The sequence below is a fragment of the Canis lupus genome, chromosome 32 (genome assembly GCF_003254725.2).
Source record: "Canis lupus dingo isolate Sandy chromosome 32, ASM325472v2, whole genome shotgun sequence".
Classification (NCBI taxonomy): domain Eukaryota; kingdom Metazoa; phylum Chordata; class Mammalia; order Carnivora; family Canidae; genus Canis; species Canis lupus.
In genome coordinates, this window is record NC_064274.1 from 1,393,307 (window position 1) to 1,417,825 (window position 24,519).

General features: G+C 40.6%; 1 protein-coding gene and 2 pseudogenes across 6 annotated transcripts in view; all 3 read left to right on the top strand.

Annotated features, from left to right (window-relative positions):
- SHROOM3 (shroom family member 3) overlaps nt 1–9,876 on the top strand; it is a 173,427-nt gene extending 163,551 nt beyond the window's left edge. For all 6 annotated transcript variants that reach the window (XM_049105065.1, XM_049105062.1, XM_049105060.1 and 3 more), the window contains 2 exons: nt 2,632–2,904; nt 8,855–9,876. In XM_049105065.1, the coding sequence (XP_048961022.1) occupies nt 2,632–2,904; nt 8,855–9,223 (642 nt within the window). In that variant the 3' untranslated portion in view covers nt 9,224–9,876. The remainder of the gene's footprint in view (nt 1–2,631; nt 2,905–8,854) is intronic.
- Nucleotides 9,877–11,149: 1,273 nt separating this feature from the next.
- Nucleotides 11,150–22,155, top strand: LOC112644368 (40S ribosomal protein S2-like; annotated as a pseudogene).
- Nucleotides 22,156–22,703: 548 nt separating this feature from the next.
- Nucleotides 22,704–23,575, top strand: LOC112644360 (farnesyl pyrophosphate synthase-like; annotated as a pseudogene).
- Nucleotides 23,576–24,519: the final 944 nt, after the last annotated feature.

Consider the following 24,519-nt stretch of genomic DNA (forward strand, 5'->3'; position numbering starts at 1 on the left):
ACAAGTGCTTTAAGTTCCAGAACCAATGACACAATACTAGTCTCAAAAGAAGTCATAAGAATGAAAACACACGAGGCCATTACCTTCTTTTCTCTCTAGTATTGACTTTTTCAAAAGGCTTTTCTAGAAACTACTCCAGACATGATGTTGAAATGGATCCCACAACGCTGGAATAATCAGAGGCCTTTTCGTGAGGTTGGAGTATAGCAGTGTTGCTTCATAGTCACCTGCCTCCTTGGATTTGGCATAACTGTTTTCTATGAGAAGGTACTATCCCGTGACACTTAGAGTAGTGAGCCCAGGAAATGTAGCCTGTAAGAGGAAAAACTCCTGGTCTGACTTCATACAGATGTCAGCCTCTCTCACTGTCTATCTGAAAAGCAGCAGGAATGACATTTGACTTCTCTTAACCCTGTCCAGCAGGAATGTTGGAAGATGTAACAGCAGACAGTGTTTATTTTTCCTACTGCTTTCTATCCGAGTCTCCTTGCTGTTCTCTTCATAGGAATGGATAGCACCATGCAGGTTCATCAGATCCTGCTGGGTATTTTGCTGAAGCTCCTTAGCCAGTTGTGTAGCAGGCAAATACCAGACCTGCCAGCCAGAGTTGGTGGTTTGTTGGTTTGTTTGTTTGTTTTTTAAATAAGTTTTCCAGGAGAACATAAGGAAAATCAAACAATATTCTCTCCCACTTGCATTTAGCTTTTTCCACGACTAAAATTATCCTTGCATTGACTTCATCTTAACTAAACAGCTTGAGGAAAGCCAAAGATTATAATCCATGATGAGACAGTGCAGCAGATGGGAATATTTTAGTCACTCTCTAGCCTTTGGGATTAGGCAAGTCAAGAAGATAAGTTATCACCATGAAAGCCAGAATTTGGACATTTATTTATTTTTATTTTTTTTTAAGATTTATTTATTTATGATAGACAGAGAGAGAGGCAGAGACACAGGAGGAGGGAGAAGCAGGCTCCATGCCGGGAGCCTGACGTGGGACTCGATCCCGGGACTCCAGGATCGCGCCCTGGGCCAAAGGCAGGCGCTAAACCGCTGAGCCACCCAGGGATCCCGGATTTGGACATTTCAAGGACATTATGAACCTTACTTAGACTGGAGGATTGGAGTACCTCTGGTGGTCCAGCTCCAAGATGAACATATCATGGAGAAATAAATATTTCCCCATATCATTGTGATGACTGTATTTTCTGGTAATGTTGAAGAAATAGTACAGAAAGTCCTCAGGACCCTTCAATTCTGTTAGTCAAAATTTTTTCTATTTTTCTCCTTTTCCTTCCTCTAAAAATGAAGATTTACTCTAACATTGAAAAATTGTGATCCTTTTTTCACCAAGTTTCCAATTGAAGCCAGCCACATGGTTTGGTTTTATATACATGTATAAAAAATCTTTTTTGAGGTGGTACCATTTTAGTGGTTAAAGAAATAGGTCTTAACCAAAAGAAAAAGTGATGTCCTTTCTCCATCTGGCTACCTTAGGCTAAGAGAAAAACGAAAAACTAATTTAAAAATCACAAAGTTTAATTTCTTTTGTAGCAAAGTAGTAGACATTTAACATAAATGTACTCAAATTTGAAACCACTAAGACCTGTACTTCATTCCTTCAGTTAAATATATTAGATATTTGTGTAACTTTTATATGTATAGAAATTTGCAGTAAAGATGGCAAATTATATAGCTCAGGCAACTGGAGACTATGGAGTGCAGTGGGAAGATCACAGGACTGACTTCTGATAAAGGTTTCAATGAATATGATGATCATACAAGGCTAGTTGCTAAAATCAGACTGACTTGACTTCAGGGCAGCCCCACTTAATGGTACATGCATCTTGGCTCATCGTCTTACCTAAGCGTTTCTTCACCTCCTATCTGTGGATAAAACAGTATCTACTGCACAATTTTGGGGACAACAAAATGAGATAATCCACGTAAAGTTTCTGACACGGTGTCTAGCACATAGTAACTGCTCTAGTTAATGGTAACTAGCATTAATATTCAGCTCCATTCTCTGACCTTGGGCAAGTCCTATAATCCCTTCGACTCTAGGCTTCTCTTTTTGTAAAACAAGAAATATTTATCCTATCTGTCTGTGATATTGTTGTGAGGATCAAAAGAGAGCATGTCTTGTAAAGCCTTTTACAGTGGGTTAGCGCCGCCTTCAGCCCAGGGCGTGATCCTGGAGACCTGGGATCGAATCCCATGGCAGGCTCCCTGCATGGAGCCTGCTTCTTCCTCTGCCTATGTCTCTGCCTCTCTCTCTCTCTCTGTCTCTCATGAATAAATAAATAAAATCTTAAAAAAAAAAAAAAAGTGAGGTAAGCCAGTTGGGGAGGCAGAGGTATAGATAGCATGACAATGCTATGGGAAACATTACAAGGTGATGTGTAGTCAAGTGTTAGCCTCTGAGGACTGCACAGATTCAGAGAAAGGCAAGTATAGACATTCAGGAAAAGGAAAGAATATTGTGGCCTAATATTGGGGGGCAGCCCATGTAGAGTAGGGGACCTTCAACTGAGCCTTGAAAAGACAGGATGTGGCTGGGAGAAGTGAATCCTCCTTCCATTGACAATTCCGCTGGCTAACCTTTGCTGTGTGTCTCCTCTGTGGTTACAGGCCGAGCTCATTGGAAGCCTCACCCACAAGCTTGAGACTCTCCAGGAAGCGAAAGGGAGTCTGCTGATGGACATCAAGCTCAATAATGCCTTGGGGGAAGAGGTGGAGGCTTTGATCAGTGAGCTCTGCAAGCCCAATGAGTTTGACAAGTACAAGATGTTCATTGGGGACTTGGACAAGGTAGTAAACCTGCTGCTCTCCCTCTCCGGGCGCCTGGCCCGTGTGGAAAACGTCCTTAGCGGCCTTGGCGAAGATGCCAGTAATGAAGAAAGGGTAGGTAGCCTAGCGATTTAGTTCAACATTTTTTCCTCTGAACCCACATACACAGAGAGGTACAATTAAACATGATCCCTTCTCTGGAGAAGATTAGGATCTCTTTGGGGCAGAGAGAGAGTCCAGTGTACAGGTTACCAGGAAACACAGAAGGCATCTAGCATGCCAAGAGGTAATGCTGACACTTTAGGCTCAGGGAATACTTAGGAAAGTAAAACTATAGGTGCCAGAGTTTCTCTTTCCTTTCTATCCCAGGAAAAAGAAGAGACAAAGCATGCTGGGGGTTGACATTAGAAAAAGAGAGAGGGACAAACAACTGTTAGCACTGAGGAGAGGACACAGGAACATGGGATGGGCTCAAGCTTCAGGGAATCTGCCAGTGCTGGCTGCCGGTGCTTGGTGAGGATGCACCCAGGTGTCTCCACTGAGCCCTCTACTGGAAGGAAGAAGACGGTAGCAACAGTGGTGGCAACTGGAGAGCATCCTCCATCTTTGCCCAGTATCTGAGGGCTCACTGGGTCCTCACAACAGGCCGCCGGTGATAGAGCCAAGATATGAGGAGTCCTGATGCAGATTCCAAGTTTTATTCACTAGGTTAAACTTCACTCCATAGCTACAGAGCATTCTTTACCTACTCATCTTTACAGCAAATATTTATTGGGTGTCTAATGTACGCTAGTAGGCTCATGGGATACAGCTGTGAACAAAGAAGACACATGCCTGGCCCCAGGGAAGTTAGCAAGAGAAGCCAGACAATAAATAGAGCTGTAACTATTTACATATCTGTTTATTCTAGAAGGTGATAAGCACTCCAGCCATCAAGAGGCTTCTTTGCTTTCTGGCTCCTTATCCTATCTGCAGCTCTCGTTCAGTGCTATCAAGGATTTCCCAATTATTTCTCCTATATATTACATTAAAGGGAAGATGTCTTCTTTCAACTAGAAAAAGTCTAGATGGTCTTAGAAATGGGCCTGGGCATCCAGGAACTTTCTGTAGCTGTACTCTCCTTCCTGCGAATGCTCTCCTCATGAGATGTGCTGAGCCTTAGCTTCCTCATCGAGAAATCACCTAGTAGTGCCTGCCTCAAAGGTATCATCCTTTCTCCTTCCTTCCACTCAGCAAACAAGCACCTGCCAAATCTGGTGCTGTGCATGCTAGGGATGAACACCAGCCTAAAACATAGGCCCCACCCTCAAAGAGCTCACCATGTAATAAGGAAAACCAGTATGGAAGCAGCGAATACATCCAGTATGCCATGGCACAGTGATAAACTCAGCCCCAAAACGCTTCTCAGATGATGGGGGGAGCCCAGGAAAGACTTTGCACAAGTGACATTTGAACAGGGTATAGAAGAACTTAATTCTATGTGGACTAAGAGGAGAGGGCTTCACCATTTAGAGGGAATCTCATAGACAAAGTCAGGAAAGACCATGGCATGTTTAAGAACATATATATATATATACAGGATTGGCAGGTCTAAAACACAGAGTGATGTGGTTTTTAAAAATCGTGAATTGCAAGAAATGTTAGAGAAGTGTGTAGTCAGGAAATGGACAGGAAATAGAAGGCTCAGTCAAAATGGGTAAGGAGAGAAAATTCAGTGAAGGTGTGGGAAGGAGTAAGGAAGGCCAAGAAAGGGTAATGAAGCTTCCCAGTTCCTCCAAGGTTAGCATCACTTGGAGGAGGAAGGGAGTCCTCATCAGAACCATAACTGTGCCTGTCCTATAGCACTGAGGCCTTGGTAGGTGAACGTAGCCGCACCACTGCCTGTAAGGAAGGAGTCAAGGAGAGATGCCCCAGGTTCTTTCTCCTCCCTCCCTCCAGTCTCCTGCCCATGACTCCCATTGGCCACACCCAGGTGATGCAGGCTGCACAGTTCACCTTCCTTAAACACAGAGCAGGGCTGAGAAAAGTGAATCTGGAGGGGCAAGCAGTATCCAGCCCAGAAAACAGTCATAAAGACCTTGTGGGTCATACTTTATAGACTTTAGCCAGAAGCTCAGGAAGAGCCATAAACTAATTTCATGACCTAATCAGCATGGGAAGGAGTGGGACTTAAGCTAAGAATCTAGCAAGAAGGTGTTAGGCTGCTCATTTAAAATGGCAGCTGGGGATCCCTGGGAGGCGCAGTGGTTTAGCGCCTGCCTTTGGCCCAGGGCGCGGTCCTGGAGACCCGGGATCGAATTCCACGTCGGGCTCCCGGTGCATGGAGCCTGCTTCTCCCTCTGCCTGTGTCTCTGCCTCTCTCTCTCTCTCTCTCTCTCTCTGTGACTATCATAAATAAATAAAAATTTTAAAAAATGCTTAAAAAAATGGCAGCTGTCATGGAGCTAGAGAATAGGGAGTGAGAGAATGAGCTTAAATTAGCAAGGCGTGCTAGATGAAGGGAAGGGGAGAGCAGAAGCTAACTTCAGGTTTCCTGTTTGGCCACTGGCATGGATGCCACAGGTACGTGAGAGAAGGAACACTACACCAGTTTTAGTTAGGGGAAGAGGAGTTGTTCCAGAACTAAATTCAGCTCAACATTTAAACGTACACATATACACTCTTGAATGTGGATATGTGCTTGCTCACATGCAAGATACATCCATATTAGTTTTGATAATGATTAGTCATCATTAAGAAACTGAAAGTATAAACAGAAAAGAAGAAAGGACGAATAAGTAGTTCAACAAATGCCAAATGTAGCATAAAGATCACTAGGGTGGTGTCGGGGGAGTATAATTATATATATATATATATAATTAGGGCTCTAATTCGCAAGGCATATATAAGGTTTCAACTCAGTCTCTAATTTTTGTTTTTAATCTGAAGAAAATATGATAAATGCTCCTGTTAAGAATTGGCGCAGTTAACATGGGTACACAGGCAGTATACTATTCTCCATATATTTTTATTTAAATTCAATTTGCTGACATTTAGTATAATACCCAGCGCTCATCAATTCTCTATACATTTCCAATGTATAAAATATTTCATATCTTTTAAAGAGGAAGAGGTTTTTTGTTTTGTTATAAAGATTGTATTTATTTATTCATGAGAGACAGAGAGAGAGAGAGGCAGAGACACAGGCAGAGGGAGAAGCAGGCTCCATGCAGGGAGCCCGACGTGGGACTTGATGCCGGGACCCCAGGATCACACCCTGGGCTGAAGGCAAACGCTCAACTGCTGAGCCACTCAGGCATTCCGAGGAAGAGGTTTTAACTTTTAACTTCTCTACAGTAATTTGAAAGGTATCTTCGTTCAGATTCAGTCCCTCCCTAAAGGTTTAAGTTTTTATTCAGATTCCAGTTTGTTAACATACAATGTAATGCTAGTTTCAGGTGTACAAGCTAGTGATTCAGCACTTCCATACATCACACATGCTCATCACGACAAGTGTAGTCCTTAGTCCCCATCGTCCATATCACCTATCCCCCCAACCATCAGTTTGTTCTTATAGTTCAGAGTCTGTTTTTTGGTTTGCCTCTTTCTCTTTTTTCTCCTTGTGCTTGTTTCTTAAATTCCACATATGAGTAAAATCATATGGTATTTGGCTTTCTCTGACTTAATTCACGTAGCATAATATTCTCCATCCGTGTCATTGCAAATGGCAAGATTTCCTTCTTTTTTATGGATAAGTAATATTCCATGGTGTGTGTGTGTGTGTGTGTGTGTGTGTGTGTGTAGATGAATGGATACAGATGTAGTGTGTGTGTATATATATGTATGTATACACACACACACACACACATATATATATACACACACACACACACCACATCTTTATATATTCATCTATTGATGGACACGGGCTGCTTCCATAATTTGGCTATTGTAGATAATGCTACTATAAATGTTGGGGTGCATGTGTCCCTAAGGGTTGTTTTTTGTTGTCTGTTTTTTGAAAAAGAGAGTGCATGGGGGGGGTCGGGGGGGAGAGAGAGAGAGAATCTCGAGCAGGCTTCGTGCACCAGAGTGGAGCCCTACACAGAGCTCAATCTCATGATCCTGAGGTTACGACCTGAGCCAAAATCAAGAGTTGGATGCTTAACTGATTGAGCCATCCAAGTACCCTAAGGGTTTGTTGTGTTTTTTTTTTTTTAAGATTTTTTTTTTGGGGGGGGGCGGGAAATCCCTGGGAGGCTCAGTGGTTTGGCGCCTGCCTTTGGCCCAGGGCGTGACCCCGGGGTCCCGGGATCGAGTCCCACATCGGGCTCCCTACATGGAGCCTGCTTCTCCCTCTGCCTGTGTCTCTGCCTCTCTCCCCCGCCCCCTCTCTCTGTGTCTTTCATGAATAGATAAATAAAATATTTTTTGAAAAGTTTTTTTTTTTTTTTTTTTTTTTTAAGCAGTCTCTACACCCTGCAGAACAGGGCTCTAATTCGCAACCCTGAGAGCAAGAGTTGCGTGCTCCACTGACTGAGCCAGCCAGGTGTGTTTTTCTCATTAGGGAAAGGAAGCCATGAAAATAGAGATATTTGTAAGATAAACCTATAACTTTGTACTTTTTTCCCTGTATTATATAAGATCTGACAGGCTAGTTCAAGGGAATTAAGGCAAAGACATGTCTGTCAGCCTTTCATAAGCCTACATATCCAATTTGTATTGAAATAAAATTAAAGACATACCTTGATTGATTTTCACTTTAATATTTCTCAATCACTTTGGCCTTAAAAGTCTAAATGATTAAATATAAAATGAAAAAAAAAATTAATGACATTCATTATAAGTCAACATGTTGCATAAAAAACCATGTTAAAGGGGTGCCTGGGTGGCTCGGTGGGTTAAGCATCTGCCTTCAGCTCAGGTCATGATCCCGGGATCCTGGAACCGAGCCCCGCATCGGGCTCCCTGCTTAGCAGAGAGCCTGCTTCTCCCTTTCCCTCTGCTGTTCCCCCTGCTTGTTGTGCTTTCTTGCTCTGTCAAATAAATCTTTTTTGTTTTTTAGAGCCATGTCAAAGATCATTTTAAAGTAAATTAGTCCTAAAGATAAACATGCTACCTTACCATTGGGTTTGTATAAGAAATGCTCAGAATATGCAATTGCCCATTGTTAAATAGAATTTCTCTCATGTTAGATTCAGAGGCCTGAAAAACACTGAAAACAGATTTCTTTAGATATGGGAAATAGGACATTCCCATTGTTATCTGTGGATCAGGGCAGAGGTTCTCAAACTTCAGCTGCAGAAGAATTACCTAGAAGGTTTACTAAACCACAGTTTTCTGGGCCCCAAGCTTTGGATTCAGTAGGTGGAACAAGGCCTAAAAATTTGCATTTCTAACATGTTCCCGGGAAATGCTTCTGCCCCTGGTCCACACTTTGAGAACTGCTATAAATGTAAATACTTGTAAAAAAAAAAAATGTAAATACTTGTAAATACTCAAGGTAACTTAAAGATGGGCCATTTTTTACCCCCTTGGGTTTTTTTTTATCATGGTAAACTACACATAACCTAAAATTTGCCATCTTAGCCATTTTAAAGTGTTCAGTAGTGTTAAGTATATTCATATTGTTGTGCAGCTGATCTCTGTAACTTTTTCTTTTTGCAAAACTGAAACTTTATACCCATTAAACAACTCCATTAGCCCCTTCCCCCCAGCTCCTGTCAACCACCATTCTACTTTGTATCTGTATGCTTTTGTCTACTCATACAGGCACATGTAACTTCTAGGACTTCATGTAAATGGAATCAATTGTCCTTTTTTAAATCTAGAAGCCTAAAGTCAAGTTTTTACTCCAACCAATTTATTATAATCTCTCTTAAAGCTGCTGTATGATGAGTTAGAGAACTATATATACATGAACAGAAGGGTAAAAAACTGATTTTCAAAGAAGTCGGTCTCCTTACTCTAATGTGACAATTGAAACAGAAACTTGGAGATTTCACCGTCTTGTAAAAGGTGTCTTTGCAGACAGTTTCCTTCCTCCCTCTTGCCCTTTGCTGATCTGTTTGTTTTGCCCTAGCAGAGCTCTCTAAATGAGAAGAAGAAGGTCCTGGCTGGACAGCACGAGGATGCCCGGGAGCTCAAGGAGAACCTAGACCGAAGGGAACGTGTGGTGTTAGACATCCTGGCCAATTACCTTTCAGAGGAACAACTCCAGGACTACCAGCATTTTGTGAAAATGAAGTCAACACTCCTCATTGAGCAGCGAAAGCTGGACGACAAGATCAAGCTAGGGCAGGAACAAGTCAAGTGTCTGCTGGAGAGTCTCCCCTCAGATTTCATTCCCAAGGCAGGGGCTTTGGCTCTGCCCCCAGACCTTGAGAGTGAGATGGCTCCTGCTGGGAGGTGTACTTTAAGTGGTGTTTTCCCAACATTAACCTCTCCACTTTAACCTCTTCTAAAAGACCCAACCAAAAGATCACCCTTTCTCTTTCAACATTATTTAATCTGAAAGCTATTTCAGTACAAACCACCATTTAAACTCTATGGGCTATTGGGGTTTTTCTGGAGAAAAGGAAAAAAATTCTACCCGGGAAAGAGCCAGTTTTTTTCCTTCTCACCCTACATGGTTGATCTGAGAGCTTGAATGCTGCTGGAAACTTAACCCCTTTCTAGTCTGACTTTCTAGTAGAAGGAAAATTAATGAAACTGTGAGGACTGATTGGAAGGCGTCTGATTGATTGTTTAGTTTTTAACAAGCTGAGGCAACATAGATGAGTGTGTGTCACCCTCAGGAATGTATCCACAGTGGCCTTCCTTGCTTGTGGGCAGTGTGTCCTGACGACAGATACAAATACTAATAAAGGGTCTGCAACATAAAGCCTTAAACACACACACACACACACACACACACACACACACACACACACAGAAGAAAACTGTAAAACCTTGAACATTGTTGTTATTTATATTTTTTTAAAATGAAAAAATCATTGTTTGTGTGCTAACCACTTGATTCTGTTTTGTGGTGGATGTAGACAATTGTGTTTGAGCTTTGTTATTTTGTGAAAACCTTAATGAAATGAAGAATTCCAAAGATAGTCACACTGAGCGTGGAGACGTTTTTTCTTAAACCCTTGGCTTGTCTGTCATATTTTTACAAACATGAGCAGACCTTCTACACTTGTGTTAAAACTGATAATGGGGAATCTCCAGTTTCCACTGCTGCCAGTCCTCACCACTTTACTTCTGCAACCAACAGGAATGCTACATCTTCCCCAGGAAGAAGGTCTAGCGCAACCTGGCTAGCCCATCATTTCCTAGCGCTTCATGGCATTAGCACTGTGGTGAGGAGATAGAGCTAAATTTTACTAAGAAGAACAACAGCTCTCCAATCTTTATACCAGAGAAGTCAGAAAACAGACCGATTCAAAACTGAATTCATGCTGCCCTTCTACATGGGGTTTGGGCTAACTGTAGCCTTTTGTCAGAGATAAACTTTTAAAAAAGTTTTCCTAAATTGCTAAGCCTGTCAACCACCATTAAAAACAGCCTTCTTAATAGCTGAAGACTAATTTTGCACTATCAGTCTCAAGTTTGCACAGTGCATCTGAAGACTAAGATTTTGCTTCACAATAATGACTTTTTGGAAGGTACTCTAGAACCCAAGTTGTGAGTCTATTTAAACAGACCAGGAGGTGGAAGGAGGTCAGGGACCAGGCTATGCTGATGGATGCCAAAGATGGCAACAACCTAATACTTAGAGCAGGTGGTGCATCCTAGGCTTTGGTTTAGATTTTTGTTGTTTTCACATGTGCTTGACCCATGGCTGGTGGCCACCTCTGCTAATTTGTACTGCGAGTAATATAGAGAAGTAGGGAATAAAACTTGTATGAGAGACCACATGCCCTTTTCTCCCCTAGTATATTTTAATTACTTAATGGACTGTATCTTCTGGTTAAGAACTTCAAAACTAGTTTTGGTCCCCGATACACATGTCTTTTGATGAGCTTAGAAGCAACAGGCCATCTAGATGTTTCTTGTGAGCAATCAACCAAAGCTGTTGCTTTCCTTTTTGGAGGTTTTATGCTGACTCCCATCGGTATGGAAAGACAGCACCTCTGTTTCCCGGGAATGTTGCCAAAAGCTTCTCTCTTACATCCAGAGGTCCCACTTTCCAGGGACTCAGTGGAACCAGTGGCAACACTAAGCAGCCACACCATGTAGTCATTTTGAGGTAGAGAGAAACAATGCATCTGACATTTCCTCAGTCTTAGACCAACACAGGAGCCCCAGCTCACCTCCAGGTGGTAATTAACTGTGTCTTGCTAATACTGGGTGGTTCCTTGCAGCAGAACAAGTGGGAGCCAGCCAGTAAATGTCTTCAGCTGCTCTCAGTGAAATTCCTCAGGGGGATTCTGAAGCTGCCCACATTCCCAACATTCTCCAAAATGATTCTTCAGAAGAATTTGGACGCACTTTCCAAGTCTTCAATCACTTTTCTAATTTATACACATCAAAGTAAGTGACCCTCAGAGTAGCAGATACTGCTGCTTGCCATGACACAAGCGCCTGAAAGAACAGGACATGCCTAGAACATCATCAAGACTTCAAAGCTGTTTGTTCGCAGTCAATAATTGTTCCTGTGATGCAATCATTTCCAAAATGCCATGTGTCATCAGAAGTGGTAGGCGTGGGATGGCCTTGCAATAGTCCAAATTTTGGGACCTTCTAAGAAAGGACGAGGTCCTGCAACAAAATTGGAAAGCCTCCTACTTACTGGGCCACTTGAAAAGTTCTGGGCATGTTGCTACATGCTGGTTGATTCCAGGCTTTCTCCTACTGTTTGGTTTCTTGTGGTGGCTGCCTAACCCCAAAGAATGCCAGAAGGTTCCATAGTGCAAGTGTCTGAGTTTTTCCAAGAGACACTGTTGAAACCAAACATTTTTTCCTCTGTCCAGAGGAACATTTTAGGTTTTGTTTTGCCCAACTGGTTTTCGTACTTGAAGATTAGCAAGCATGTAACCCGTAAGATTATCACAAGTTATCTTTTGGAGTGAGGAGTGAGGGCCTGTGAGGCATACAAAAGAGAAACCAGCCTGGTACACCCCAGTTTTTCTTTTATTCATGTTAATACCTGATCTTCAATCACTTCTACGTGTAAAAGTTAAAACACAGTTGTTCCTAGTATGAGTGCTATCTTAAGTTTATATTTTAAGTGTCTTTTACAAGATACTGTTCCCCCCCCGCCCCGGGGTACTAGGAAAATGTAGGTTTTTTATTCTTATATGGTTCCAAATATTTTTTGTCTTTATATTTTCCACATTATTGGCTTTATTCTATTTGGTTGGAATTTTTTTTTTTTTCCTTTAGAAGAGCAGGAATCTTATTCACCTTATTACTGGCAAGAAAAAGGAAGAACTTCAGCCTGGAAGAATTTCTCCATTTCCAGCAAAGTGTAAAATGATCAGACAAATACGAAGGGGCTGTCCTACACAGAAATAGTATATTAGGGACAAAGTTTTCATTGTTGCCTTAACTCTGGGATGAAGCATGGGATAAAATGATAAAGACCATTTTAAAATCAGAAAGGAACACATGAACAGTTTTCATACTCTTATTTCTAAATAAAATTTCATTTTTCTTGTGGAAGCTCATTCAGACACTTAATCATGGTCTCTTAAAAAATATATGCATCAGAGCCACAAGAGTGCTTGTTAAAAATGCTCGTTACTGGGGTGCCTGAATGGCTCAGTCAGTTAACCATCTGACTCATGATTTCAGGTCATGATCTCATGGGTCATGAAATAAAGCTCCCCACTCAGCTAGGAGTCTGCTTGGGATTCCCTCTCTCTCTTTGCCCCTTCTCCCACTTGTGTGTGCACATGCACTCTCTTTCTCCCTCAAATAAGTAAATCTTTTAAGAGAAATGTCCAGGGATGCCTGGGTGGCTCAGCGGTTAGGCATCTGCCTTTAGCTCAGGGCGTGATCCTGGAATCCCGGGATCGAGTCCCACATCAGGCTCTCTACATGGAGCCTGCTTCTCCCTCTGCCTGTGTCTCTGCCTCTCTCTGTGTCTCTCATGAATAAATAAATAAAATCTTAAAAAAAAAAAAAAAAAGAAATGTCCATTACTGAGACACCACCAAGGAGGCTGGAATCTGCATCTATATAAGTTCCCTGGGTTATCCTGGTACACTTCACCATTTGAGAGCCACTGATACCAATCATTTGTACAGCTTTTACTATCATCACAGAAAGACTACCATGAATTTATGTAATAATCCCAGTATTCAAAGCCCTGTCATGCTGACTCATTAACTAAATCATTATGAGTTAATATGGTCCCCACTATTTTTGTATAATCCCCACAGTTATAATATAGGTTATTTTTTTCCCCTGCTCACTGACACCTAGATCTGCTTAAAATTGAACAAGCTAAGTACATATTCAGGCTCAGTTGCACTACTTTTCCTCAAAAGGAGTCAACCTATCGCACGTCATTAATTTGAAGTCCAGCCATGATATTTGCACTAACCTAAAATCGCAGCTGACCTTTTCAGTGGGGGCCTAATTCAGATTTCTGTTGCCCCATCCCAAGTCTTGGGCTACATGGGAGAGTAAGAATTTCTCTTGGTGTGGATTTGACAGTCTAGCTCATGACACAAAAATGTCAGATTTCCAAACCCTGAAGTCAAAATTATGTAAGAAAAAGGCTGTAAATGAAAAAACTGGCTCACTTATTGCTACTTCATTCTATAATTCCTCTCTGCTAGTCTGTCAGTGGAAAAGCACCTCTTTCTTGCTAAAATATCAATATTGCCACTCCTTGACACAGGGGATTGGACAGGGTAAGTTTAATATAAAGAACTATTAAAGTCCAATGAGTGCCCATAGGATATAAAGAAAGTTGATACCCTGAGCTAAGGGAGAGTGCCCAAGGAAAGACAAAGTCAGAAAGGGGCCCTTGGCCTCCCCAAGGCTGGGATTCAGACCTTGGAGAACTCAGCCCACCCATGACAAAAGAATTTGTTGGTTTACCCAGGCCAGAGCTGCTCTGCAATCTTTGGGCAAGCAGGAGGCAGCCCTCCAGAGTGCAAGCTGGTGCAGCCAGTCAGCAACCAATGGCAAGGATGTGCACAGGTAGTGGGGGTCCTGCAGGGGGGTTAGCCACTCGGTGGAAACCCTCTAAGTTGCAGGGGATCTGCCTGGGGGAGCAGATGTTGGCAGAATGCCTTCGGGCCCTAAGGCAAGCATGAGTCCTTCGGGGTGCAGGTTTCTAGTCCACAGGGCTGGGAGATGTTTCTCACCTGCTAAGGCTGTGAGATCAAGACAATCTGTGGTTGGGGCAGAACTCCATCCAATGTCCCACACCACTCATAAACCAGTCAGCAGCCAAAACAGCAAGCCTGTCTTTTCCTTCCCTCCTGCCCCTCCAGCGCCCTCTACTGAGAAAGCCTAGCATCATGCTCATAAAGGAGATTAAAGCCATGTGTCCACTATTGCAGAACACATACTGAAGGATGAACATGGAGCTAAGAAGCAGTAAACTGGTAACTGGAACAGATTTTGTCTTCTAGATTATTGCGCTAGCATTACCTTCTGACTTCATAAAGAATTTTGTAGTTGTTGATTCTTTAAGAACTACTTCTCTAACAAAGAAACAAATAGTGCCTAACAGATGACTTAACACTTCTTGAAGGAGAGAGGTCAGAAGGAAAGCAATTTCTTAAATGTGTTTCATATGCCCATATTCCTTAAAGTACCTACAGCAATATATTTAGACTGAGGCCTACCTAGGAGCATGTATAACTTTTGTTCTGTTGCTCTTTGCCTTGCTCCACCTCTGTGTACCTCTCCATCTCCTGGTGTGTCTCCACATGCATGCCTTTCTGTCACTCTGTGTGCTTTTCTCTGTCTCACCCTCTACAGCTGTCATCTTTATGCTCACTCATTCCCAAAGTGATTCCAATTATATTCTTTCTTTTTCTTTTTCGTGACTTACCAAGTATAAAGTGGGACTGACTAAAGAACTAGAATCAAAGACCCATGAATAAAGTTAAGAATATGCATTTTTTTCAATTTGGGGAAAACAAGAATTTCACCTAATTCAACCTAAAAAATATCTAAAGGTATATTCTACCAAATACCTGGATGAATATTTTGCAATATGTTTAAATATGTATAGGAATGAATGAGAGCTATTTACCTTCTCTAATTAGAACAACACAGGAATTGGCTGTGTTATGTGGTAATAGCAACCGAGCTGATAAGAAGGAACCCAGCAAAGAGGGATCTTGGGCATTTGAATGAGAATTTAAAACACCAATCTTTTCTCCTGACTATTAGAAGAAAAAAATAGAATGTAGATCCAATGGTATGCAATGGTTTGGAAAGAGATTTATTAAAAAGAAGGAAGATAGTCTGATGTCCCTACCAGGACTAGGATTCTGTGTCAGTAGACATGCAAAAAATGAACTGCAGCTTAGGATATAAACAGACATTTCAAGAGTTTACTCCAAAGGTTTAATAATGAGTTTAATAATAAACTCCGTTTAATAATGTATCACTGGATATATTTTGATGTTATTATTTATTTATTTATTAAATATTTATTTATTTATTTATTCACGAGATTCAGAGAGAGAGGCAAAGACATCAGCAGAGGGAGAAGCAGGCTCCATGCAGGAAGCCCGATATGGGACTCGATCCTGGGATTCCGGGATCATGCCCTGAGCCAAAGGCAGACGCTCAACCATTGAGCCACTAAGGCATTCCTGATGTTATTATTTAAAACACCAAAGGGATGTCTGGGTGGCTCATCAGTTAAGTTTCTGCCTTTGGCTCAGGGCGTGATCCTGGAGTCCCAGGATTGAGTCCCACATTGGGCTCCCTATATGGGGCTTGCTTCTCCCTCTGCCTGTGTCTCTGCCTCTCTGTATATATCTCTCTTGAATAAATAAATAAAATATTTTTTAAAAATTAAAAAAAAACACCAAATAAACTTTCTCCCAATCAAGTAATAATTGTTTTAATCTAAGTTTAAAACCCTAAGCAGACATATATTGTTACATTGAGAATGTAAACCCTTTTATTCCTCCAGTATTTTTTCCTTTTTTAAAAAATGTATTCCCCAGGGATACCTGGGTAGCTCAGTCAGTTAAGCGTCTGCCTTTGGCTCAGGTCATGATCCCAGGGTTCTGGGATTGAGCCCTGTGTCAGGCTCCCTGTTTTGCAAGGAGCCTGTTTCTCCCTCTCCTTCCCACTCATGCTGTCTCTCATTATCTCGGTCTCTCTCAAATAAATAAAAAATTTTTAAAAATTTTAAAAATGCATTCCCTGACCTTTTCTATAAATCTTACTGAAGGCTTATTTTTGAACAATAAATTTTGAAGATCTATAACACGGTTTAAGAACAAATTTTAGGGGCTTCTTGCAAAGGTCAGTTAAAACCTAAGGAATGATGTGCTTAGAAATATGAATTAAGGAAATCATGTCAAGATGTAGTTAAATAATGTGCCTCTACAGGTAAATAAAAGAATAGAATCTTTGAAAGGCACAGCAGGAAATGTGCACATTCATCATCACTCTGGATATTTAAGTTTGCACAGTGGCATGGCTAATTGTGAAGGTATATGATATGCCTGCTAACAAAAGTAAAACCACAGCTCTTCAGATCAAATTAATCAGAAGTCAGTGGGAGGTAGCTAACAAAAAGGCTTCTGTCCATAATGCATAAATACAAACTGCATGCCACATGAATATAAATCAGCAATTTAAAAACCCTAATTTTTAAAGCTTGGCAAAAGAATTAGACATTTCACAAAGGAAGATATTTAGCTGGTCAAGAAGCATACAAAAAGTGTTGGACATCTTTAAATTATCAGGGAAATACAAATTTAAACCACAATGGATTCCACTACCACTCACTAGAATGACTGAAATCAAGTGTTCATGGATATGTGGAGCAAATAAAGTTCTTATGCATTGCTGGTGAGCATGTAACACATTGGAGAAAACTGGTAGGTTTTTACAAAATTAAACATATATATATCCTATGGTGTAGCAATTCTACTTTTAGGTAGTTACAGAAGTGAAAAGATCTCCATAAAAAGGCTTGTGTAAGAATGTTCATAGCAGCTTGAGTCACAATAGTGAAAAAACTGAAAACAACTCAAATCTCCATCAGCAAGTTAATAAATTATCATTAACTGTACATTAAGATAGTAAAATATAATCCATCAATAAAAAACAACTATTGATATATGTAACACATCAATAAAAATCATTAAACAAAAGAAGTTACAAAAGTGCATACTGTATGCACTTATATCAAGTTCTAGAACAGGCAAAACTAATCTGTAATGATAGAAATGAGAAAGTGGTTGCCTGGGAATGGAGGGAAGCTACCTGATTAAGGTCAAATGAAAGAGAACTTTCTAGAATGGTGGAAATAATCTGTACCTTCCTTTCAAAAGAGTTCTTAATGGGTTCACACAGACTCACTGTACCTATTCTCCCAGGACACAGTGCAGAGGCGGGAGGCTGAAAAACTGAATCTTTCTATGAAAAAGACCTATTTGCAAATCTTAGAAGCTGTGGCCTGAGGATCAGGCTTCTAATGTAACACATATGTAGGGCCTCTCCAAAGGATGGGGAGGTCAGCAGATGCCACCTTTGTTCTCTCTTTCTGCCTCACCCCAGGCTGAAAAGAGCTTGTGCATGCATCTAGAATCCCAGATTTTATGGCTGCCACCCAGAGTACACATACTTTGACAGACTGGCTCTGGTGGTCACAATCGCTTGTGTTCATAGGTTCAACAGGATGGGAGAAAACAAGAAATAGTTCTTGTGCATACAGAAACACTATCTCCTAGTCATCCCACAGAAGAGGTATGTTTGCATACTTTAAAAGCTGCGGCCTGAGGGTCCAGCTTCCAATCAGGTCACATCTAGGTGATGATTGAGATCCTCCGCATTGGGACATTGACAGGTCTTAGCATACTCTCAACTACCAGGGGCCACAAAGAGTGAAGAAAGCTGACTGGACAACAACGTAGGTTTGAAAGACAACCAAGAGCTAGGGTAGGGTTTAATGATGAGTTTTATCTTCTATACAAGGCCACTCTTTGAAGACTAGGAGAAGTGGCTGTTTTATCTAATGCACAGAAACCAACACAGAGAGTTAAGGAAATGAAGAAACAGAGGAATATGTGCCAAATGAAAGACTAAGATAAAACTCCAGAAAAAACACCTTAATGAAGTGGAGATAAGTGATTTACCTAATAAAGAATCAAAATAACAATCATAAAGATGTTCACTGAGGTCAAGAGAACAATGCACACACAAAGTAAGAATTTCAAAAAAGAGAAAAATATAAGAAAATGCCAACAAAAATCAGAGCTGAAAAATACAATAACTGAAGTGAAAATTCAAAAGAGGGATTCAACAGAAGACAAGATGAAGTAGAAGCAAGGGTAAGTGAACTTGAAGACATGGTAGTAGAATTTATCTAAAGTTGCAGAAAGGAAAAAAAGAAAAGGAACATAATTTAAGGCGCTTATGGGACAACACCAAGTGGACCAATATTTCCATTGTGTGGTTCCCAGAAGAAGGAGAGGGAGAAAGGGGCAGAAAGATTTTTGAATGAAATCTTTTTGAAAACTTTCCTAAATGGAGAAGAAAATAGACATCTAGATGAAGGAATATGAGACTTCAAATAAGAGGAATCCCAAGAAACCCACCCTGAGACATGTTAAAATTAAATTGTCAAAAGTTAAACACAGAAAAAGAATCTTAAAAGCAGCAAAAGGAAAATGACTTATTGTGTTCAAGGGAACCCCCATAAGACTGTCAGATTTTTCAGGAGAAACTTTGCAAGCCAGAAAAGACTGACTTGATATATTCAACATGCTGAAAGAAGGAAAAAACACCCTGCCAACCAATAATACTTTACCGAGTGAAGTTGTCCTTCAGAACTGAAGAAGAGATAAAGAGTTTTCCAGATAAGAAAATTGAAAAGAGTTTAATAGACCAAGCCTACAAGAAATGCAAAAGGAACTTCTTTAAGCTGAAGTGAAAGGTCCTTAGTTAGTAATAGGAAAACATATGAAAATGTAAATCTTACTGGAAACAGTAGGAATATAGTCAAATTCAGAGCAATACAATGTTGTAACAGAGGTGAGTGAGTTGCATAAATCTAGTGCGAAGGTTAAAAGACAAAAGTAGTAAAAATAACTATACAATAACTTGTTAAATGATACACAATATAAAAAGATATACAATTTGACATCAAAAGCATTGCATGTGTAGGTGGAGTAAAATGTAGACCTTTAGAATGCATCTGAACTTAAGCTGTTATCAGCTTAAAATAGACTATTATAACTCTAAGAAGTTTTATAGAAGCCTCATGGTAACCACAAAACAAAAATTTATAGTAGATACACAAAAGAAAGAGAAAGGAATTTAAACATACCACTAAAGAAAAGTATCAAATCACAAAGGAAGAAAGCAAGAGAAGAATAAAGGAATGGAATTACAAGACAGTAAACAATTAGCAATATGACAATAAGAAGTCTATACCTGTCAATAGTTACTTTAAATGTAAATGGACTAAATTATCCAATCAAAAGACACAGAGTAGATGAATGGATTAAAAAAACAAGACCCAAGTATATGCTGCCTACTCACTTCAGCTTTAAAGATGCACAGACTGAAAGTGAATAGAAAAAAGATGCTCTATACAAATGGAAACCAAAAAGAAAGCTGGGAATAGTCATACTCATATCAGACAAAATAGACTGTAAAACAAAGACTACAATAAGAGACAAAGAAGGTCGTTATATAATGATAAACCAGTCAATCCAACAAACACATAACATTTATAAATATTTATGTACCCAATATAGGAATACCTAAATATATAAAGCAAATATTAACAGATCTAAAAGGATAAATAGCAGTACAATAATAGTAAGGGACTTCAATACCCTACTTTTATCAATGGATAAATCATCGGGACAGAAAATCAATAAAGAAACACATGCTTTAAATGACACATTAGATCAGATGGACTTGACATATATAGAATATCTCATTCAAAAGCAACAGAATAGATTCTCCTCATGAGCACATAACTATTCTCCAGGACAGATCATATGTTAGACCACAAAACAGGTCTTAATAAATTTGAGAATACTTAAATCATATCAAGTGTCATTTCTAGCCGTGAGAGTCTGAAACTAGAAATCACTTACAAGAAGGAAATTCAAAAACATGTGCAGACTAAACAAAACGTTACCAAACAACTAATGGGTCACAGAAGAAATCGAAAGAGAAACTTAAAAATATCTTGAGACAAATGAAAATGGAACTACAAAATGCCAAAACTTCAAGGATGCAGCAAAAGCAGTGCTAAGAAGGAAATGCATACTAAACACCTATATTAAGAAACAAGAAAGAGCTCAAACAACCTAACTTTACAATGCAAACTGGTACAACCACCATGGAAAACATTGTGGAGATTTCTCAAAAAATTAGAAATAGAACTACCATATAATCCAGTAATTGCACTACTATTTGCACAAAGAATATGAAAACACTAACACAAAAGAATATATACCCCCTCTATGATTATTGCAGAATTATTTACAAGAACCAAATTATGGAAGCAGCCTAGGTGTTCATCAATGGATGAAAGGATAAAGAATGTGGTATATATGTACACACAATGGAATACTGTTCAGCCATAAAAAGACTGAAATCTTGTCACTTGCAACAACATGGATAGATCTAGAGTGTATAATGCTAAGTGAAACAAGCCAGAGAAAGACAAATACCATATGATTTCACTCATATGAGGGAATTAAGAAACAAAACAAATGAACAAAGGGGGGAAAAAAGAGACAAACCAAAAAAAAAAAAAAAAAAAAAAAACACCAGATTCTTAACTATAGAGAATAAACAGATGGCTACCAGAGGGGAGGTGGGTAAATTAGATGAGGGATACTAAGAGTACACTTACCATGATGAGCACTGAGTAATATATGGAATTGGTGAATCACTATATTGTACACCTGAAACTAATATCACAATGTATGTTAACTACACTAGAATTAAAATAAAAATTAAAAGAAAGAAGCCAGTATTTTTTTCAATAACATTTTCAACAGTATTCAAGTCAGCAAAAGAATCAGAAGTCTATGCATAAAATAGGTGGAAACTTCTGCATAATTTTACATTGTTAATGCCAGACGTCTCCAGTAGTGAGAAACAGCTGTAATACTCATTGCACTCTAGACAGTTAAAAAAAATGTACTTAAAGTATTCCTACTTTTATTTAATTTTTCATCTATCATTCTATTTGGATGCCTACCTACCAAGACACTTAAGGGTAAGTGTTTAGAGCACAAATATCATGTAACTTAAAAATTATCTGACCGTTTTTATTTGATGTGATAGTGTGTTTGGCTGCTTCTCCGAGAGAACACCAAACGGTGGATGACGCCCGGGTACTGGGAGGGCCCGGGGGGGCCCCGGAATGGGAGGCCGCGGAGGCTTCGGCAGCAGCATCCGAGGCCGCGGGCGTGGCCGTGGTCGGGGCCGGGCGGGGGCCGCGGAGCTCCGGAGGACAAGGAGTGGATCCCCGTCACCGGGCTGGGCCGCCTGGTCAAGGACATGAAGATCAGGCCCTGGAGGAGAGCTGTCTGTTTTCTCTGCCCATCAAGGAATCTGGGATCACTGACTTCTTGGGGGCATCATCCCCCACGGAGGAGGTCTTGAAAATCATGCCCGTGCAAAAGCAGACGGTGCCGGCCCGTGGACCAGGTTCAAGGCATTTGTTGCCATCGGAGATGACAACGGACACGTGGGTCTGGGCGTCAAGTGCTCCAAGGAGGCAGCCACTGCCTTCCGTGGGGCGGTCATCCTGGCCAAGCTTTCCATCGTCCCCGTGCCACGAGGCTACTGGGGGAACAAGATCCGCAAGCCCCACACTGTCCCAGGCAAGGTGACTGGTCGCTGTGGTTCTGTGCTGGTGCGTCTCATCCCTGCCCCCAGAGGCACTGGCTTTGTCTCAGCCCCTGTGCCCAAGAAGCTACTGATGATGGCTGGTATTGACGACTGCTACACTTCGGCCAGGGGCCACACTGCCACCTGGGGAACTTTGCCAAGGCTACTTTTGATGCGATCTCCAAGACCCACAGCTATCTCACCCCTGATCTCTGGAAAGAGACTGTGTTCACCAAGTCTCCCTATCAGGAATTCACTGACCATCTTGTAAAGACCCACACCAGAGTCTCCGTGCAGAGGACCCAGGCTCCAGCTGTGGCTACCACATAGTTTTATACAAGAAAAATAAAAGTGAATCAAAGCTTGTTAAAAAAAAAAAAACACATATTCTATTCCTTCTTATTACTGAGTAAATTAAGACTACAGTATGGGTTTGTGGCAGATGTTAAGTGATTCTCCTACTTACTACCTCCCTACAGTTTGCTGGCAATTTGGGTGTCAATTTCTCACCACAAGAAGAGAATAAATCCTGATTAGTTACTATCATTAATGATCATCCTTTTCTCATTGCTAGCAATTGGCTTAGAGGGGTCATAGGACTCAATTCTAGACAGATAAACAAAGGAGGTACTTGACAGGTGTTTTTTTCTGGAAAAGAATCCTCAAAAATTCAGGAAATCATGCAGGATGAAATGCAGTCTTCTCTTCTCTTGAACATCCTCTCTGGATGGGATGCCCACTTACGTCTTTCAAAATTGAATTATAACTTAAGCACAGGTACGCAATAGGGCTGCTCTCTGCATTAGAGCCTCAGCAGGTGGCAGATACATGCTTCCAGAAGCAAAGCATAATTGATGGCATCCAAACCTATGCCTGCCTTCTGATACCAGCAGGGCTGCCCCCATCAGGTGAGGGAAGAATCCATGGTGTCATCCAACACCATGAAGAAAGCTTGGAGCAGTTCCATACACCAGCCCACAGTCAGGGTCAACCAGAAGCTATTAGCATTCTGCTTCCTTGGCTCCACCAGCTCCTGAAATGCTATAGTTCTGTCAAACTCTGCTGTTACTTGACTCCAATAGCATTGTACTCCAAGACCTCCTTGAGCCAGACAATGGCATCTCCTGTCTCTGGGTGGCCCATGCCACCCTCGGTCAACATCCTGACAATCTAGGAGAAGTGCTGGATGAAATCCTGATTTTCTTGAGCTTTTCCTACAGAGATTCTATCAGACTGTGATTGGACAGACTCTAGACCTCATCAGAGCCCACCAGGGCAATGTGGATTTTGGCAGATTCACTGAAAAGAAGTACAAATCTATTGTCAAGTACAAGACAGCTTTCTACTCATTCTACCTTCCTGTAGCTGCTGCCATATATATGGCAGGAATTGATGAAGAGAAAGAACATGCCATTGCTGAGATGATCCTGCCAGAGATGAGAGAGTTCTTTCAGATTCAGGAAAATTATCTTGATCTCTTTAGGGACCCCAGTGTGACAGGTAAGATTGGCACTGATGTCCAGGACAACAAATGCAGCTGGCTGGTGGTTCAGTGTCTGTAGTGAGCCTCTCCAGAACAGTGCCAGATCCTTCTGGAGAATTATGGGCAAAGGGAAGCTAAGAAAGGGTCCAGGGTAAAGTTACTATACAAGGAGCTGAACCTTCCAGCTGTGTTCATGCAGTATGAAGAGGGCAGCTACAGCCACCTCATGAGCCTCATGGAGCAGTATGCCATGCCCCTGCCCCAACAATCTTCCTGGGGCTAGCACACAAGATCCACAAGAGGAAAAAGTAACCTAGGGCCTGTGAGGGTGGGGAGGGGAGGTTCTCAATAAATTGTCCAATCCTCAAAAGAAAGAAAAAAAAAAGAACCTGGTACCTGAAAGATGTTACTGAGCCATTAAACTAACCACCCTTATAGTTATTCCACCTTTTGTAAAAGACTAAATTTATTTTTAAGCCAGTTGACTTAGGGTGCTCTGTTAGTAACAACTGAAGATACAAAATTCCGCTTTTGTAGGAGTTACATAATTCAGACATGGACTTTAAGTAAATTATTTATTTTGATGTCTTTATATAGAGATCGGTTTTCTGTAAATTTTGATGTATGTAGTTTAAACATTAGAAATCAACAAGAGAAAAAAAAAAAGAAAGAAATCAACAAGAAACAACTGGGTATGCTTTCTTGAATTGCTATATCACTGGCCTAAGAAATTAGGAATCTGACATAATGTCGGTGTATCTGCCTTTTTTTAAATACGTAACATAAATTTTTTGAGTTAATTTAATTTACATTATTATTCATGGATCATTGCTACAATGTTAGTTGACAGTATCTGGTGTGAAATAAGGATTTACTTTTGTTTACTTTCAAATGACTAGCCTGATGGCCTATCTTATTTGAATAGTTTATCCCTTTATGACTGAGCTGAAATGTCAATTTTTTCATGTATTAAAAACACTCATGGCTCCCATTAAAAATAGATAAATGAAAAAAATAAAGATGTAACAATTGAACTGAGATTTGAGTTGTCCACAAATGAAACTTGAAATTTTATTCCAACCACATTGTCTGTCAAAACAAAAATATCAAAACTCTTTGGAGAAATGCATAATAGAAATAGTTTCCAAGATATATTATTCACATAATTCAGGTTAAAATCCAAAGTTACTTAACATAGGAAAAAGCTGCAATAAGGGTGCCCGAACAACTCAGTTGGCTAAGGGTCTGACTTCAGC